The sequence below is a fragment of the Pelodiscus sinensis genome, chromosome 23 (genome assembly GCF_049634645.1).
Source record: "Pelodiscus sinensis isolate JC-2024 chromosome 23, ASM4963464v1, whole genome shotgun sequence".
NCBI lineage: Eukaryota > Metazoa > Chordata > Testudines > Trionychidae > Pelodiscus > Pelodiscus sinensis.
Genome location: NC_134733.1, coordinates 11,476,891 through 11,494,494, shown reverse-complemented (window position 1 = coordinate 11,494,494; position 17,604 = coordinate 11,476,891). Strand labels below are relative to the sequence as shown.

Here is a 17,604-nt window from a genome sequence, read left to right as displayed (position 1 = left end):
CAATATCACTTTGTAAATTCAGATCTGGAGGCTGTGCCCGAAAATGTAGCCCCAATCTCTTCCCTCGACTGCTGGCCACACTCTTTTTTCCCCTCTTTCCATAAAGGCATATTTGGTAGACTATTACAAGGACAGATTGCAGTGCTTGACAGGTTAGCTATTCATTAGAAAGATGGCTAATTGTACTCTGGGAGTATTGTGACCTAGACCATTCTACTGCCCATTTGTTGTATTTGGTTCATGATTCACTTTGATCAAGCAAAACACAATCATGTGCCACAATGCACTATAGTGATTTTCCTTTGGAGTTAGGTGTGAAATAATTTAATAATTTGGGTGAGCACCCCTTGTCCACGAATGCTTATTGAAAAACAAAAATCCCAACAATATTTGTATCATGTTATATTACATTTCAGTTTTCATGCACAAATTGTAGTGTAGATTGTAATTGCTGTTCATAGCAAATACAGGCTAATGGGTTCCAAATCACAAGTGGAACTCAGAAGAATAGATTATGGGGTCTAATGAAAATCAAGTAAGTGGACAAGGGATAAAAAGCAGTCTGTTTGACTAAGGCAACAACACACGTTTACTGAAAAATAACCCAGCACTCTTATGAAGTTGTGAGAGGATGTTTACATACAGTGCAGGGAACTGCCTTGTTTGTGCTTTAATATCACGTGTACCCACCTCAGCTCTTCTCCCCAGTACACTGTCACCATCTTCTTTTACCTGAAAATTTGTAAAGATTTACAACTGCGGAGCTTTCAAGCCAGTTAGGTCAGTCCTGTCTAGGCACTCGGCAAACCTAGAGTGCCAGGGTTTTCATGCCGATCTGAGCGGTAATTCAGTCTAGTGGAGGACTGCCAGTGGCAACTGCGTTTCTATAACAGGAACGGGGATCTACTAGGGCAGTTCTGCTAGCCTCATCCCACATATAAAAAACTCAATTCCAGTAACTCATGCAAGTTCCCCACCACACAAGCACTCAAGGAAGAGGTTCTGCTACAGCCAGCCATCCTAGGTCTGATACAGCTGTTCTTCTGGTGCAATTTTACATGTAACGGAAAATAGCTGGTTAAGTGAAGAAGTAGTGAGAAGTGCTGTAGCATGGCTGTCCCCTCAGCTGTGAATGCCAGCTGACTGCAACAAGTCAAATTCCCTGCAAAGGAGGATGAAAGCACACCGCTTTGCTACATGCAACATGTAAAGAGAGACTGGGCAACAGGACAGAAGCTGAGGCCAGTGAAAGCATTGGGACCGGAACAGGATGGCTTAAAGAGGAAGCATAACTCAGGACTAGCCATAAAGGGGGTGCAGAAAAATTGGTGCCACTTGATGTTCTGATAAATGCTCACAGGAGAGAGAAAGCAAAGCTGGTACCTCACTGTTACAGCATGCTTGGCAGCAACACACTCAGTGCAAAAGCACCCAAAGCCAGTCACATTCTCTTTACAATGGAAAGGGGAGAGGGAGCAAATTCTCAGTATACTCACCTCTCGGATAGCACCATCGCAAACCCGAATTACATTGAGAAACGTTGGCATGACCTGGGGCAGGAACTGCACGCACTTCAGCCCAAGTGATTTGAAAATGAAGGTAATGGCTTGGACTACCATAGTGTGATGGTGAGATAAGGATTGGTCTCGGAAGATTCTCATCAGCGCTACCATGGAGACAGCGGGGTAGAATTCATCCAGAGGGAGGTTTCCCATATTCACTAACATCTCACTGGTACTGTAATCCGCTGGCAAAGGGTAAAGATGTGTCACTTACATGAGTACATACAATACATGCCAATACTGCTGTTCAGATATAGCTGGCTAACAGGAAAGAGGGCATTTACATTAACAAACACACGCAGAGGCGATCGCCAGTCCATGGGAACTTAAACTGAAGCCTTGAGACCCTGGAATTTTTATTCCTAAATTTAGTGGACAGAAGAAAACTTGGCTGCCTAGATCTCTCAGTTTTTGTACAGCAAAATAAGAGTAAGGAAGCGGCATCTTTAAGGCTCCATGCCCTAATGTACCAAGTGCGGGTGCCTTTTTGCTCGAGATCTGTTTACAGAAGTATCTCAGAAGTTTTTAGGGTAGGAATTAGTGGAAGAGTGGAGCTATGATCTCTAGAGCATTCGCTCTTACCAAACCTGGACACTTCAGAAAGAAAATCCATGCACAGGGTACTGCTGCTGAACAGAGAGGGACCCAGACAATAGTATTGCAGCAGTGCTGCTGAGGAAGACAGAACAGTATAACAACACTGTCTTGGCTAAGTAAAGAACTGATCCCCTGGATTCTCATAGGTTGCCAAGATTTATGGGGTTGCATAGACGCACAGCCTCCAAGCTCAACTGTCTCTCTCTCCAAAATTTCTTCGGCCACAAGAGGTTCAGGGAAACAGGTGAAATGTGCAGTTTTCCAGCTCCTCTCCTATATTCTTTCTGCAGGAGAGGGGAATCTACTCCCGGAAAACTACCTATCACTATCACTAACAGTACAGCTTTAACTCACGTGGTTCTGGCCTAGCAACTGGCCATGTTTCTCAGTCATAGTTCAATATAACAGCAAGAGCTAAAATAGACTGTCTCTACAATAATAGGATCTACCCTTTGATCACCCGTCACACTTGCTGCTCACCCTTGATGGCCATCTGGGAGGAAAATTCATAATCCCACTATGCTTTTGTAAAAAACAAGGGAATAACCTGCCATTCTGGCCAATGTTCCTCTCCAAAGGACACACATACTCGTGTGTAACGCTGTGTGTGTGCCAGAGACCAACACATGTCACCAAAGACATTTGCCTCCATGGCTGGATGCACTGCAATGACTGACTGACTTTGTAAAGCACTTTTCAATAGTTGGAGCATGACAGACGCTGTCTCTCACAAATACTCAGCAATACAAACTTCTCCTGGGAATAAGCTACATTTGATTGATTGCTTCTTCCTCTCTATTTTCAAAGATGAAACATTCCTAACCCCCTTTTCCCATCTAATCAGATATTTTAAATGTGGTAACCAGTACGTTCGTATGCAGCTAGAGGGTAAAATTATCTAAAGTGCCTTAGTCCCTTTTTCAAATGTGGCATTGACATTCAAAGGGATTTAGGCTCCAAGTCATTTGGGATTTGACTACACTTGGAAATTTATCAAGGTAATTATTCTGGAAAATAATGTGTCCACAAAAAGTTTCTTTAGAATAACTACTCTGGTAAATTTCCAACTATAGACAAACCCTATCTTCTGTCTCATCATATATTGCTCTAGCACAATGAAACCACATTCCTCTTGCACACACTGTTTTATTAGTATTTGGAAACTAATTTAAATGGTATTTTTTATTCCATATCTAGACTTTATTTACATTGGTGGAAATCCAGCATAGCTCCACTGAATTCTTTGGATTTCACAAAAGAAAAACCTTGCCGATGGTTTAATGGACATGTCACAGCACAACTATTTCCATTATTGGCATTTACTGTAAGTTACAGTTAAAAAATAAAATCAGTGAATTTCACATCTGGAGATGCCTGTAATCTGGCTACTTATTTTTGTTCTGTTCCCTTATTTTGTTTATAGTGAAATTCATGCAAACATAGACAATCAGTTTCAAAGCTGAACCTAGAGAGATTTTTACTGCCTTACAAGATGCTATATTGAAAATGCTTAGAAATCTATTTGAATGCAGGGACACTTTATCACACTCCATCTGTTGTTATATTATTTTATTGTAACAGTAGAAAGTGCCAATAAAAATTCCTACCAGAGTAATGTGATGCAAATGTGATGGTTTCATTTAAGCAAACACCTGGCAAACAGCTGCCTGCCTATGCCCTGACACCACTTCCACACAATTCAGCACTATTGCTCTCTGTTCAGGAAATGAGTGTACACTTTGGATAACAGCAGTCATGGAGTGAGCAATGTGGGTAGAGCTTTGTGGTGAAGCAATCCCGGGACCTTCTACTTACACAATTCAAATGATAAAAATAAGGAGGAAAAACTACAGATGTGAGTTTGACATACTGCATGGATACCTACTTAGGAAGTGTTTTTGTTACATGCTTTCAGCATTTTACTTTGATTGCAAGCTGCGCAAGGCAGAAGCCTGTGCCATTTGTCAGTCAGTCACCATGCATGTTTAGGGCACTACAAAAACAAAGCTCTAAAGCACTGAACTATGTAATGGACAGTAAAGTCTGTGCTTCTGAAACACAGCTCATTCTAGAGCCGAATATGTAATGAAACAGGCTGGAAGGCACTTTGAGAGGAAAAACTGGTTTAAGTTGGTGGTGGTTTAAAAAGCCTTTCGGGCTGATCTTCATTCTCAGAACAAAACCATCCTCTTTTGCATTCCCATGAAAGAGGGAGAAGGGGATAGGGCAGGACAAACTTTCAAGGTGTCAAACAGTTCTCAGGGAATGGTGTTGTGATTTGTAGACAAGCAGCCATAAAGTAAACCATGTCAACAAAATGTTACATTTTTAAGGGGACACAATCAGCTTAAGCAATTTCCTGCACATCTGCCTGAAATGTATGGGCTCTTGCTGCAAGAAGCACCCAAGATCATTACAGCTAAAAATCAGAGATGTGTCTCTATTTGTCATTTTACTGTATATCTGACCACATCATGTATATTCAGATTTCCCCTGTGTAGACAGTCGCCTGTTTCCACTAGCCTTTCACACATCAACAGGGCACAGAAAGATATTTTATAAAACAGGAAGGTGCAATTGTGAAACCTCAAAAATAAACAGAGATTTGAGAGGTGGAGAACATGAAATGACTTTTACCTCTAGTTCTAGAGAACAGGAACCCTGTAATGACAACAATAGTTGAAAGAGGAAACTTGGTATGAAACCCTGAAAGTATTTCCTGTTCTGCACATATTCATAATAATATTTTGCACTTTAAATCTATTGATCTCTACACACATCACAAATGCAGGTCAGTTCCATTAGCTCTTTTTTTTTTTTTTTTTTTTTTTTAAAACAAATGATGACTAACCTGAAGTCTCAGAGGCAGAACTGAGGAAAAATCTCAGGTCTCTTCACACTCTGTGCTATGCCTTGCTACAGATAATGCTGCCTTTCTGTAGCTTAAGTCATTTTACTTTTAAGTGAAAATCCTAGTTATGTTGGGAAAATACTATTGGTTAGGATCTATCTTGCCTGTGTCTCAGTACTGACTGAGGAAACAACTCAGATGCTACATTACGTCATGTTAATCTTTAGTTCCTATGCCGGGATGTAAAGAACAAGGTCCCTTTAAAACAGTGTAGGGTGCACACACTTTCCCCAGTCTCCCTCTGCTTACAAGAATCCTGGCTGGATTTAGACTCCGATAGGCTGACAGCCGAAGCATCTCGTGACTGGTCAATCATGCCAATGTTCACTTTGTGCTTGTAAGGGTCTAAGGCCCCCAACAGTCCCAGCACGCGGATAGCCTAGCCAGGGGAAAATCAAAAAAAGAGAAAGCACGTCAAGGCATGTCAACCAGGCTAAGGCTTACACATTAAATGAAGCCTGAACCCAGGGCTCTGGGAAGCTGGTGGAGGGAAGGGAAAGATCGGGTGGTGAGAGACACAATCCCATCATATTCCAAATAGAGTTTACCCATTCACTGAAATGAGCAACTTAACTAGCTTCCATTCACAGCCCTGACAGAGTCTTGTCCATTATGTCAAACTATCCCCCAATCAACCCCAACAACAGATCAGTCACTGGGTCAAAAGTTTATCATGACTGACCCTGGCCTCTCAGGCAAGACACAGAAACTGCTGCTGCTGGGAAGTGAGCTGTGAGTTCCTACCTCTCTCCGAGTGCCCTGGTTCTGCTCCGTCTTCAAGAAGTTCAGTAGCACATCCAGCAGGGTTGGGTATTTCCTGTACGGCTCCACCACATAACCCGTGCTGGCCACCAGTTGTCCCAGTGTCCACAGAGCCACCTGGAACGAATATAGCCATGAACAGTTAGTTTTGATCAGGGGAAGCAGCAAGTTACTATTTGCTCTGTCCTACCCACATCATTGTTCTTCTTTTAAAAGATCTCAGTGTCTGATTACCTTTCATAGGCCATGCCACAGGAAGCTTCCACAACAGGGACTCTTTGTTGAGAGAAGTCGACAAGTCAATTAATACATGGCAACCTACAAACGGCAGGGACGTACAACACACACCACTCTGAGAGGCAATGTTTTTTAGGTGGCGTTGTAAACATCTCTGCAACACTGAGCCTGATCCCACTGACCTATGCTGTTTTCTCTAGCCGCATGGCAGAACACCCTGTGCAGAAGACAGAGTGGCAGTACACGTTCCATCTTGGCACATAAGAATGGACTCAGAGTTCCATGGGAGACTGACAATCTGAGCTAAAGGTTTCTGATTGCTTTCATACACACAATGACATTTGACTATATGTATCCGGTCACAGAAGACAGCATGGTTTAGGGTAGGTATCATATACACACCTGTCTTTTAGCAAGCAAGGAGGAGTCCTGGAGCATGTCCATGATTATAATGAAGAGCTCATCCACCCACTTCCTCATCTCCAGCCCACTGACCTGAAGACAGAGGAAGGTAGGACTCTCATTTAGAACTGTTGCAGGGTTAGGCAGCAATGAGAATGCCTCCACATAATGCTGCAACACCCTTACCTGTGCCAGCTCCCCTATGGTAGCCAAGACATTATTGATCACCCCTGGATTTGGATCTGGATCAGGATCTTTCAGCTTCACAATCAATGCCTATTTGATGATACAGGAAGAAGTTAGAATCACTCCCCTGCCCTGAGCAATCTCTTCCCCAACTCCTGCACTGAAAATGCCAGTAAGACAGAGCCCCTAACAATTGCTCATGGGAGTCAATGTATGTTTCAAAGACTTACAAAGTATTTTTATTACACCTTTAGGATTTCTGCGCATCCATCTATTTAGGTCATACAGTTGCACACACATTCAGGTTTATAGTAGGGACTGCACTCCAATCTGGTTGCTATACTACTACAGAGCAATAAAAATGGCGCAGTTCCTGGTCACAGTTATTGCGTAATGCACCTGTGTACCCAAAGATCTCCTCCACCTAAAGTCAGCAGGAATTCCGAGACAGCCCTACCTTAAGGATGGGCTCCATATAGGGACGAATGAGTCGTGGGGCATTGGAAACCAAGTGACCCAGCATTCTGGCGCTCTGCTCTTTTATTCTACCAACACCACTGTGTTCCAGCTCCGTCAGGATCTGCAAAAAAGGCAAGCAGACACATTACAGCAGAGTGAGAGCTGGAGAGCCAGTGTTCTCCACATAACACAGCAAATGACAGAAGAGAGCAAAATAAGGAGTCTGACTGACCTCATTCTTCTCTGCAACTCATGTCAAATGAGAAAGTAATCTCAGAAGCTGTATACTTGGTTGCACCTATGAGTGGCCCAAGTGAGGCCATGGCTACTTTGTTTCAAATGGAGTGGAGTGCAACCAAACCCATCTTAATGGAGAGTGGAAGTCCCTTTAGTCAAAAGAAAAGGTCCTTCCACTGAAGGCAAAAAGTGTCACGTGCTGGGACCTGAAGTGACTGTACCCTAACAGGGAAGTTGGTGACGTCAAACGGCATACAATTCTGAGGGCCGCTGGTGCAAACAAATAAAATAAAATAAAAAGATGTCAACAGGGGCGGATATAGGGCAGGGCGAACGGGGCGGCCGCCCCGGGCCCCGCGCTTGAGAAAGCCCCGTGCATGCGCCGTGGCGCCGCCGCGCATGGCGTCACTGCGCATGCGCCATGGCAAAGGGGGGGCCCCCGCGGAATTATGCTGCCCGGGGCCCCGCAAAACTGTCACCTGCTCCTGGATGTCAACACTCACTAGGAAAGCATTGTTTAAGAAGTATCAAACTCCATTTATAAACTGTCTTCCAGAAATGGAGACCTTCATTGCACTGCAGCTATAATAGATCTGGAGCGTCTGACTTCCTTAATGCAGCCATCCCCACCTCAGTTAATAAGGACTCCATCCCCATCCATAGCAGCCTCTCTCCATTACCTGTATTAACATCTTGCGCAGGAAAGGCATGACAAATGCAGGGTTCATGCTGCTTAGCCGGCCCACGGTGCAGATAGCTAGCTCTCGGATTTCAAACACCTGATCATTCAGAGCCACAAAGAGAGCCTGCAGATTTTCTGCCTGGGCAAGATGAGCATCAAACCTCTCATCCAAGGAAGCCAACACACAGTAACGGATATCAGGGTCTGCAAGAGCATGGTCATTTGTCTTCAATCATGTTCAACTGCTGTTCTTACACAATCTTGACATACGCACTAATTCATATATCACCTCCTTTCACCAGAGATCTACTCTCAATGAACAATCCTGCCAATACCTTGGAGCAAGTGGACAAGGATCGCAATGAATCAGAGACACCTGAAGAATCTACCCATAGGAGTTAGTGTAGGCCAGCCCAATGGTGTCTCACTATTGCCCTGTGCTGTCAAATAAGACACACAGGTTTAATGTCCAGGACAGTCTCTTGCTCCTAAAACTAGTGTGGCTGGAAGCACTGTGGAAAAGGCAAACCAGCCCCAGGTGACCAATCAACAATTTGCAGAATCCATCCAGCAAAGGGGAGGGGACAGAAAGGGAGGTTCAACAAAAAGAGCTGGTCCCTTCTGAGATGCAACAATTGAGCCTGAGATGTGGGATAGGGATGTGAACAACAGGTCGACTATCGGATAAGCAAATACTTATTGGATAGTCCACACACTAGTCAACTAGTCACTTCCCCCACTCCCTGCTGCCTCTATGAGAAAGAGGTAGCAAGAGGAAAAAAAAGGTAAGAGCAGGGGGTGCATCAAAGTGGCAGTGCTGCATGGATCCCGGGGTCTGCTCCCCCGCTGACCCTGGGCTCCACGCGGCGCTGCTGCTTTGATTGCTGCATGGAGCCTGATGCTTTGAATCCCAAGCTGACCCCGGCCGCTTTGAAACGCCACAGGGAGCACAGGGCCAGTGGGGGACTCCTTGAGTTTCCACTGGCCCGTGCTCCCTTCAGCGCTTTTGTCTTTGAAGTGTAGCAACAGCCCTGGGGCTTCTTGCTACATTTCAGAGGGAGAGGCGCCCTTATCAACTATTCGATTAGCCAATTAATTTAATTTTAACATCCCAAATGTGGGGCAGTCTCATACAGCAAGACAAGAGATAAGGAGTGAAATTCTGCGGCTTCCACCTAGAACAGAGAATCTCTGGGGTTACATTGCTCTGCACTTGTTCTCCTCTAATGCTCCCAGATCTGGGGATAGATTCAGAGGTATGGAAACCATTCTATTTAGAAAAAGTGATAGCCTGGGTTATTAGAAAACAAGCCCGAACCCAACACATTACCTGGGTCTGTTATCCCAACCACAAGCAGTTTGCTGAGAACGTCGGCCACCACCTGCACTGCGGTCTGGCTGACCACATGGGCATGACCGCTGATCAAGTGGATGGAGGGCGTGAGAAGGCGAGAGCAGGTGCGAGCCGCTTCCATCCGGATCTCCTTGTGCTCACTGTTCAGGAAATGATCCGCACAGTGCCGGACAAACTGGGTCAGAGAATGGCCTGGATGGGAGTGGGGAAAAAGATTGTTTGTCACACAGGTTTACACCTCGGCAATTACACCCGATTTCCATATGTCAGCTCTTTTAATAAGAAATGACAGTCCAGGAATTTAACTACTAAAACGCATATGAACAGGAGACTATTACATTGACTACTTTTTTGTTTTGGCTCCCACCCATGGGCCACATGTTGAGCCCTGCATAAACCCAAACCGCACTGCAGGCCATAAACAAACAGGCTGCGGGCCGCATGCAGCATGCGGCCACATATTAAGTAGCCCTGGTTTAAACTCTTTCCTTCTGTAACAGAAGCAGCTATATAGATGGGGTCAGCCAATGCATGAGATAGGCCAGCTCTTCTCTTCTGTGCCAGCCCGGAAAAAGGCAAGCCCTTCTTTAGATGTTTTTAAACCCATTTCTGGATTGTAATTCTAATTACAGCATATAATTGTTTGTTATTGTGCATCCACAATGGGTGATGCTTTCCAGAAGGCTCCCAAAACTTGGAAGTAAATTCAGCTGTGGGAACACACAGAGATCATGGATATTGTTCTGCGGCCTCATTACGGTATGTGCAGCTGACATTAGTAATACTGACATGCCCATTTTTTGAGAGTCCTTACACCACACATATCCGCCCTGCTGCTTGTTTCATGCCTTACCTTCGAACTCAAAGCTGCCCAGTGTGCGCAGGGCAAGGGTGATGCTGCCCACATCGCTGGCCTCGGGGATGTTGGTGAGGCTGGGAGAAGCCAGCTGATGGGCAAGGCCCTTGGGCATACCCGGGTGCCGTAAAGGCTTGTGCATTAGAACGAGAGAGAGCATTTTCAGCAGCCCGTCCTGGATGTCCTTCTTCAGCTGTGGGATCTGACGACTCAAGTCATACAGCACAGCAGTCAGAGCGGGGCTGGGGGTGACAAGCAGGCAGACACTCATTAGGGCAGGAACAAGAAAATTGCACATTTTGGCTTCTCATTCATGACTATAACTTTACAAACATCCCAGGTAATGTTTTCATTTAAATCTCGGCTTGACAAATCCCTGGCTGGGTTGATTTAGTTGGGATTGGTCCTGCCTTGGGCAGGGAGCTGGACTTGACAATCTCCTGAGGTCTCTTCCAGCTCTAGGATTCTATGAATGTCACAGCAACACCTGATATTACGGCACAGCTACCCTTGAGTGAACTCCAGAGCTAACAAACTGCTTGGATTCTAGCCTACATTGCTGTGTTAGGTGCTATCAGGAATTCTCTGTGTGGTGGAACTCCAGAGGAGAGTGGTGCAAGACACTCTGAACAGGACTACCTTTGAACACTGCTCTGATGTTTCACAGAGAGCAGAAAGCAGCTGCAGGTTCATATCAGTGGCATCTTCTGTGTTGGATGCTTCATTCCTATGCTGTGTAGGCAAAGGCTACCAAGTCATGTCCAGGTGTTCACTTAAGTCTATGAATCACTGTGCAATTTAGGAGCTAGCAGCTTGAAAGACTGCCTTTATCCATATCCTCCACCCTGGCAGAGAAGATAAGCTGGGACGTCTGTGTTGGGAATCCCCAGATATGAACTGTGAAGGTGAGAGAAGGCTAGATGTAAGAAATGGGTGGCCATTTCAGGGTTTGTCAGTAGCAGAGCAAGAGTCTGGTTCACTCTGACTCCTGCTAACGCGAGAGCTAGAAGAGATGCTGTGTTCGCCTCTCTGTCTCTCTCTCCAAGATAAGAGTGGAATGCTTACCTCAGTGAGAACCTTGAGATAAGACAGCATCCGATGAGAACTGAGTGGGCAGGGAAGTAATTGTTTAATATTATATGTAACAGAAAGGTATGTATATTGGCTTTTAATTGTTTTGTATTTGAAGATCCCCTTGTGCTGTCTTCCCTTGCAATATTGCTCGAATAAACTGCCTCTGGCAACCTGTTGCTTAAACACAACGCAGAGTGAAGGCTCGTTATCTTCCACAATTCCCTTCCCCTGTTGGGCTGACACAACAGGAGTGTGTTGGCCTTCTGGGGTTTCCTGGTTGCCCAATTTTTGGCTGAAAAGGGGAGTGAGAGTGCTGGGAAGTGGGTGAGTCTGCTCTTGACATTGTTTGGACTAGTCATTTTACAGAGTGATTCTTTAAAGGGACACGTGTTCCGACAAAAAGGGGCATCTTATACTGGAGACATTGCTGATTGTTGCCTTCTTAGCAGGAGGTATACGCACTGATGTTGCTGAAGGAGTCTCGTTGGCAGCACCAGGGATGGCATAGGAAGCTCAGCACAGCAATGCTGAATTTCAAACCTTGGCCCTCCAGATGTGGGAGCCACAACAACACACCTATGTGCAGAGCTTGGACATGAAGAGCAGCAGAAAGGCACAAAACACACATTTTACACGCTTACATGTGGATCTGAGCACCCAGAGTTGGATGTGGTCATGGAATAAAACTGCTCATGTTTGAAAATATTGTCTTTTCGGCATGTTTCACTTCTAAGAGAAGTGTGAGAGTTGGTTGGCTTGAATGCACACCCTCACCCTAGCTGCCATCCCCAGAGCTGAAGGATTCCTTCTCAAGACTTCTGGGGTATTTACACTCCATAGGAAATTGGGGGTTTAGCACCTTGGATCTTAAACATTAGGATCACCCCTTATTCCAATCAGAATAACCTTAGTAACATCACAGTGTTATTTTCATCCTGGTATTTGGCTTCTCACTGGGATGGGTGGAATGTCTTAGGAATTTCCCTAAAGCAGTAAACTCAGTGCACCATTTCCTCCAACTCAGAAAGCAGACAACATAATCTCTGAGTGTCTGCTACAGGAAAGCTTTTGACAGGCTATTCTTCAAGGCTGATTAAGAAGTCTGCTGGAGTTTCATAACTCACTTTCGTAAGTACAGTGATCACTGTGTTGATGGCCAATAATGACACCTAGTGGCTAATGGAAGAACCTGCCAACATCTTTTATACCTACCTCAGTCCCACAGCCAGCATGGGTTCCAAAAGCTCTTTGATATCCTGTTGGATGCAGGGTCCCATAGCTCGTGCCAACATGCTGATGCAGGTGAAGACAGTGGCATCCACCTGCATGGACTTTTGCCTCCTGAAAACAGACACCAAAAGAGCTATTGATCTCAGAGTGCAATCCTCCATCGCTCTTATCAAAGTTTCATGGGAACACCAATCAATGTAATAAGCTGTCACACTGAAAATAGCATGATCAGCAGGTGTCTAGCCAAGATCCTCTTTAGCTTTCACACACTCACTTGTGAGCAAAGTCTTTTGGTGGCAGTGCTGCTTTGATGATTTCAAGGACCTTGGGCAAGTAGGCCTGGAACTCAGACCTTACAGCCACAGAAAGCAATCCCAAGGCTTGGAAAGCTGCCGTTCGCTCCTTCTCCTTCTTCACACAGCTCAATACGTGGTTCATTGTGTCTGGAAGGTACTGATCAGCTGATCACAAGAGCAGAACAAGACAAACAATGAGTTTAAGGGACTGTAGAAGGAGCCAGTGCCATACAGCCCTTCCTTACAAACCTTCATCGACCCAGGCCAGGATCCTGATTATTCTAATTTATATTCCATGTCATTTCACATGTGGAGTACCAGAAAGATACACAGGATGCTCACTTACAGCAGCCCACACAGCAAGCAGCCTGCACCAGAAGTCAAAGAACACTGGCATGAAAGGCATCTCACTTGCAACAAGGATCTTTGCAAGAATGCCACTAGGCAATAGATACTGGCTGGGTATGAATTGCTGCTGTCAACAGTGGCAAACACAAACTTTATGAGAAACCAAATTCCTGCTGGGTTTTTAGCCACACGGGCCAGTTGTCCCTTTTATGTGGTCCGCACAATGGAAACAGTGTAGAAAGCCTAGCAATAGTAGTTAAAAGATGCTTTCTGTAAGCAAGATGCCAAACAGTTTATTACTAGTTCCTGCAGCAACTGGTTCAGATTCAGAGGCGGGAGACAATAACAAAGCTGTAGGAGGCATATCTAGTTAGAGGCATTTTGACAGTGCTCCTCTGATTCCAACTACTTCAGTTGTTCTCAGCACTTAAGAGTGATTCAACTTCTGAAACATCTGCTGGGTTTTCTTTCAGCTACAGAGAGGAACTCAGGATTGGCCATTTCTCACAACAGGGATATAACTGAAGGGAAGAGGGTACAGCTCAACACTGAGCACGACACGCTCATGGAGCATGAAAAGGAGTTACTGTTTTTATTAAGGCACCATACGCTAAGTCTAGCCAAGGGCTTTCACTCTGCCAGCTCTACAAAGCAGTGAGTTCCCATCAGATGCCAAGAAGTACTATCTGGAAGGACAGTAACTCCCACTGCTTAAAGTAGGAATCAAAGTGCTGGTCTGGACCAGGAAAAGCATCCGAATTTCTGCTGCTGAATCACCTGTACATAGGTCAATGACACCATTTGAGTTAGTACTTCCCCGACTCATCACAAAACCCTCTAGGCAAAACCCAGCTGCAAAACCTCTCACCTGTGAACGCAGAAGGCCGGAAAGCAGCCAGCCGTGGCAGTAAGTTGAGGATTGTCATCTGGATCAGAGAGTTCTTGCTGGTTCTGCACTTCAAAACCCATTGGCACACCTGAAACCAGAGGGGGTGGGCTTTAAAGGGTGCCTCTGTCATCCTTGCCAAGGTTTTCCACTGTCATTCAGCTGCACCCTCAGGGAAGGCTCCAATTATACTAATGCCACAGAGGGCTAAACTGAGGGACAGAGAAATGTAGCAGCTCACACAGAATACACAAGAAACCAGCCTCAGGGTCTGGAATACAGTGAGTGGGTTATGGCCATGATCCAACTACTGGGCCATGTTGCCTCCTAGCAAAGGGAATGGAAGTAAGTCATGCTAAGAGGCTAATCTCTGTGTAAGGGATTTGGAGGCAGATGGAGAAATGCCCAAAATTCACCTGATCAAACTTCTCCTCCATCAGATCCCGACAACACCGACTCTCGACCAATGTTGACTTTGCTGGGACAGGCGAGGCTCCAAACCCCATGATGCCTTGATGGGGGCTGTAACCCAGGAGCCCCACCAAGGCATTTGACTGCGACGGCTGTACAGATTGGAAGCTGGTGAAAGGGGTGATGTGGCGAGGCTTTGTACCAAAGCCCAGCAAGTCTTTGCAATACTTGTCGTGAACCATCTGCTGCTGCGTGATCTCCTCCATCTCTTCTCTAAGGCGCTGGGCACAGAAGAACACTACTTTTAAAAGCAGTTAAACAGAAGAGAACACACATAGGAAACTAACAAACTCATGGACCACCGCACCCACACCAAGGGGTTTGTATGGCATGGACTGAACTGCAAGCCAGCTGGGACAGTGAGCTGTCTTACATGCAATAGACTTTCCTGCTAAGCAACCAACACTGAAGGAGCACAGGCAAAGAATTCTCCCCTTTTGGCCTCAAAGTGGGAAAGGACCAGGGTCAGTCAATGAAAGCCACTAGCATGACAGAAGCCAGGCATACTAGTCCTAACTCTCCCAGAAAATGCTGTTCCAATCCTGCATCTTTGGCCCCCTCAACCAAAGGGAAATGGTGGAAATGATTTCTGAGATCCCTTCCACCCCTACAGTTCTATAATTCTGTGAATTCAGTGTAGGAGGATTCTTATCATGCGTTGAGTTACCCATGTTTAGACGGTCCTGGGTACTAACCCTGACCCTCACTTCCAACACATTCAACCACTTCCTATAAATGCACCAGCCCCTCTGAACACACCTTCATTTCCAACTTAATCGGTGTCAACTTGCTGCTTAAATTAAAAGACTCCATACAAGGTTACAACCTTATCAGGCTAACATCATATAGCACATACGTTGTACAAACAGTGAAATATCTATCCTACCATATATGGTCCTAGGGGACAGCATAATCAAGAAATAGTTGAAGCTGTATTCGGAAAAGTTTGTGGAGGAGTAATAGAAACTAAAAAAGGAGAGACACCTATTTAATCACCTTCTCCATCCCAAGGGACAGAGGCATAATAATTCCCTGAAGGACATTTGTTAATGCTTTTTCTAATCTAGTTTTAAAAGGCCTAAGCAATTGGATTTTCATCCTTTCCCTTCTCTTGTGAAACTGCCCAACAGAGTGGTCCTACTTCCTGTGGCTAAACCCTCCTATACCCTGCACTACTTCTCTCCTTCCTTCTGTTTATATCCCTCACACATGCAGTTTTCACATAAAGCTATTTAACGCCACTTTCCACCATGAACGAACCTTCCTGTCCCTCAACATTTGTTGCTGATCTACTACTTCCCTTCGCTTTGCCACTGTTTCTGTGACAATGAAATGCCCTAGACACCAGTTTGTTTGTGAACTTCACCAGTCGAACTGCCCATTTTCCAGACCAAATGGATGAATCGCATGTGCTCTGTTTTATTAAATTGAACGAGGAGACACCTCCATTCAGTCAACTGTAGCACTGATTGCCATCTTGATAAGTCACTCACCTCTCCCTCCATGCTGCTGATTCTCACTAATTCATTGAGGATCAGTAAGGCACCGTGGATTCGGTCGTCACGATTCATACCCTTTTCCTTGGCCAAAGTCTCATCAAAACCTTTTTCTGCCTCTTCGTATGTGTGCTGAACAAAGATAAGAGTAACCTTAACAGAGACGATATCCCCCAATGTAGAACCAGGGAATACAGCAAGTCAGTGGTTACTGGGAGTTCATAACTTCAAGGAATGGCCACAACCCTTAACTCATCAATACTAGAACAGAGCACCGAGTAGTTCTGACCCAGTCTACTCTGGCAGCCAAACTATTTTCAACAGAAAGGATGGCCAGGGAGATCCGTGTCTTCCATCTTTTCTCAAGAGCACACCATTATCACAGTGTATATGGGGATTATGTGAAATGTGTGTTAGGCCTTTCATTTCTCTTCACCTTGGTCCTGTTGCCAAGTATGACGTGTAACCCGGCACCACATATTCTTCAAGATTATATTAAAATATGATTGACACAATTATGAGGCATTTTGTACAATATAGGGCATGTATAGTGTCATTGGAAAAGTTATGATTTGCTGAATATGATTATCCTATTTGTGTGCATGTGTCATTTTAGTATCTAAAGCTATGAATACTGACTACGTACCAGAATTTCAAATGCAGGTGTGACCCAAAGTAAGTATCATGAGCTTTCATGGGCAAAACTCACTTCTTCAGACCTTGAGTCATCTGAAGAAGTAGGTTGTGCCTGAGAAACCTCATATATATATATATATTTGATAGTCTGAGGTGCCACAGGACTACTTGTTATTTAAAGTTACAGGCTAACACAGCTACCCCTCTGAGGCCCAGAATATGCACAGCTACTTTTTCAGGTACAACAATGAAGAAACTAGAGAGTGCTAATGGTCCATCATCATCAAAGACAATGACCACAGAAGAATTTAGACTTCCTGTAAACGTTTCGGCCAGCCTCGAAATAAAGGCTGCTATGATTCTGTAAGGGTGTGTAACCAGTCCGCATGACACAATTTCATCTTGCATGCCTGTATTTTTCCAGAAAAGGAACTGGGAACTGTTTCAGAGCCAAAGGTTCCTGACATACGCTAAAGCTAACTAAGGCAGGAAGTGACATCATCAGTGGTTCTTCACTCCCCACACAAAATAATGCTTGGAAATATCTAAGGAACAAAGACTGAACTGAGGGAAGTGCTGGACCCTGGCTAAAGGGATTTTTAGCTGGTATAAGAAAACCTGGGGATCCCAAGCTGCAAACAAAATACTGCTTGTCCCTTAAGAGCCTGCAAGTCTGCTTGTGTCATCAGAAAATGTGAGAAACTGCTATTTCATTGCCAATCTATTGAGTATGTTAAGTTCAGTTTACCTTTTTATTTGGTAGGTAATCTGCTTTGATTTGTTTACTATCACTTATACCCACTTAAAATCTATCTATTGTAGTTACTAAACTTGGGGGGAAGGGGTTGCTTTACTTAAACCACTGAGTTTGAATGAAGTACTTAGAAATCTTAGCTCAAGGGGCAAAGGATGTTGTATTTCC

General features: G+C 44.8%; 1 protein-coding gene across 6 annotated transcripts in view; it reads right to left on the bottom strand.

Moving 5' to 3' along the window:
* The window catches only part of MTOR (mechanistic target of rapamycin kinase), a 126,123-nt gene that overhangs the window by 102,252 nt on the left and 6,267 nt on the right, over nucleotides 1–17,604 (bottom strand). For 4 of the 6 annotated variants that reach the window (XM_075906250.1, XM_075906253.1, XM_075906251.1 and 1 more), the window contains exons 6-20: nucleotides 16,044–16,178; nucleotides 14,496–14,771; nucleotides 14,062–14,170; nucleotides 12,824–13,010; nucleotides 12,532–12,660; nucleotides 10,243–10,487; nucleotides 9,366–9,581; nucleotides 8,034–8,239; nucleotides 7,115–7,237; nucleotides 6,658–6,747; nucleotides 6,472–6,564; nucleotides 5,815–5,949; nucleotides 5,320–5,449; nucleotides 1,497–1,747; nucleotides 691–732 (exon numbers count right to left, since the gene is read on the bottom strand). In XM_075906250.1, the coding sequence (XP_075762365.1) occupies nucleotides 691–732; nucleotides 1,497–1,747; nucleotides 5,320–5,449; nucleotides 5,815–5,949; nucleotides 6,472–6,564; nucleotides 6,658–6,747; nucleotides 7,115–7,237; nucleotides 8,034–8,239; nucleotides 9,366–9,581; nucleotides 10,243–10,487; nucleotides 12,532–12,660; nucleotides 12,824–13,010; nucleotides 14,062–14,170; nucleotides 14,496–14,771; nucleotides 16,044–16,178 (2,367 nt within the window). The remainder of the gene's footprint in view (nucleotides 1–690; nucleotides 733–1,496; nucleotides 1,748–5,319; nucleotides 5,450–5,814; nucleotides 5,950–6,471; nucleotides 6,565–6,657; nucleotides 6,748–7,114; nucleotides 7,238–8,033; nucleotides 8,240–9,365; nucleotides 9,582–10,242; nucleotides 10,488–12,531; nucleotides 12,661–12,823; nucleotides 13,011–14,061; nucleotides 14,171–14,495; nucleotides 14,772–16,043; nucleotides 16,179–17,604) is intronic. The other 2 variants (XM_075906254.1, XM_075906256.1) reach the window with 1 other exon arrangement.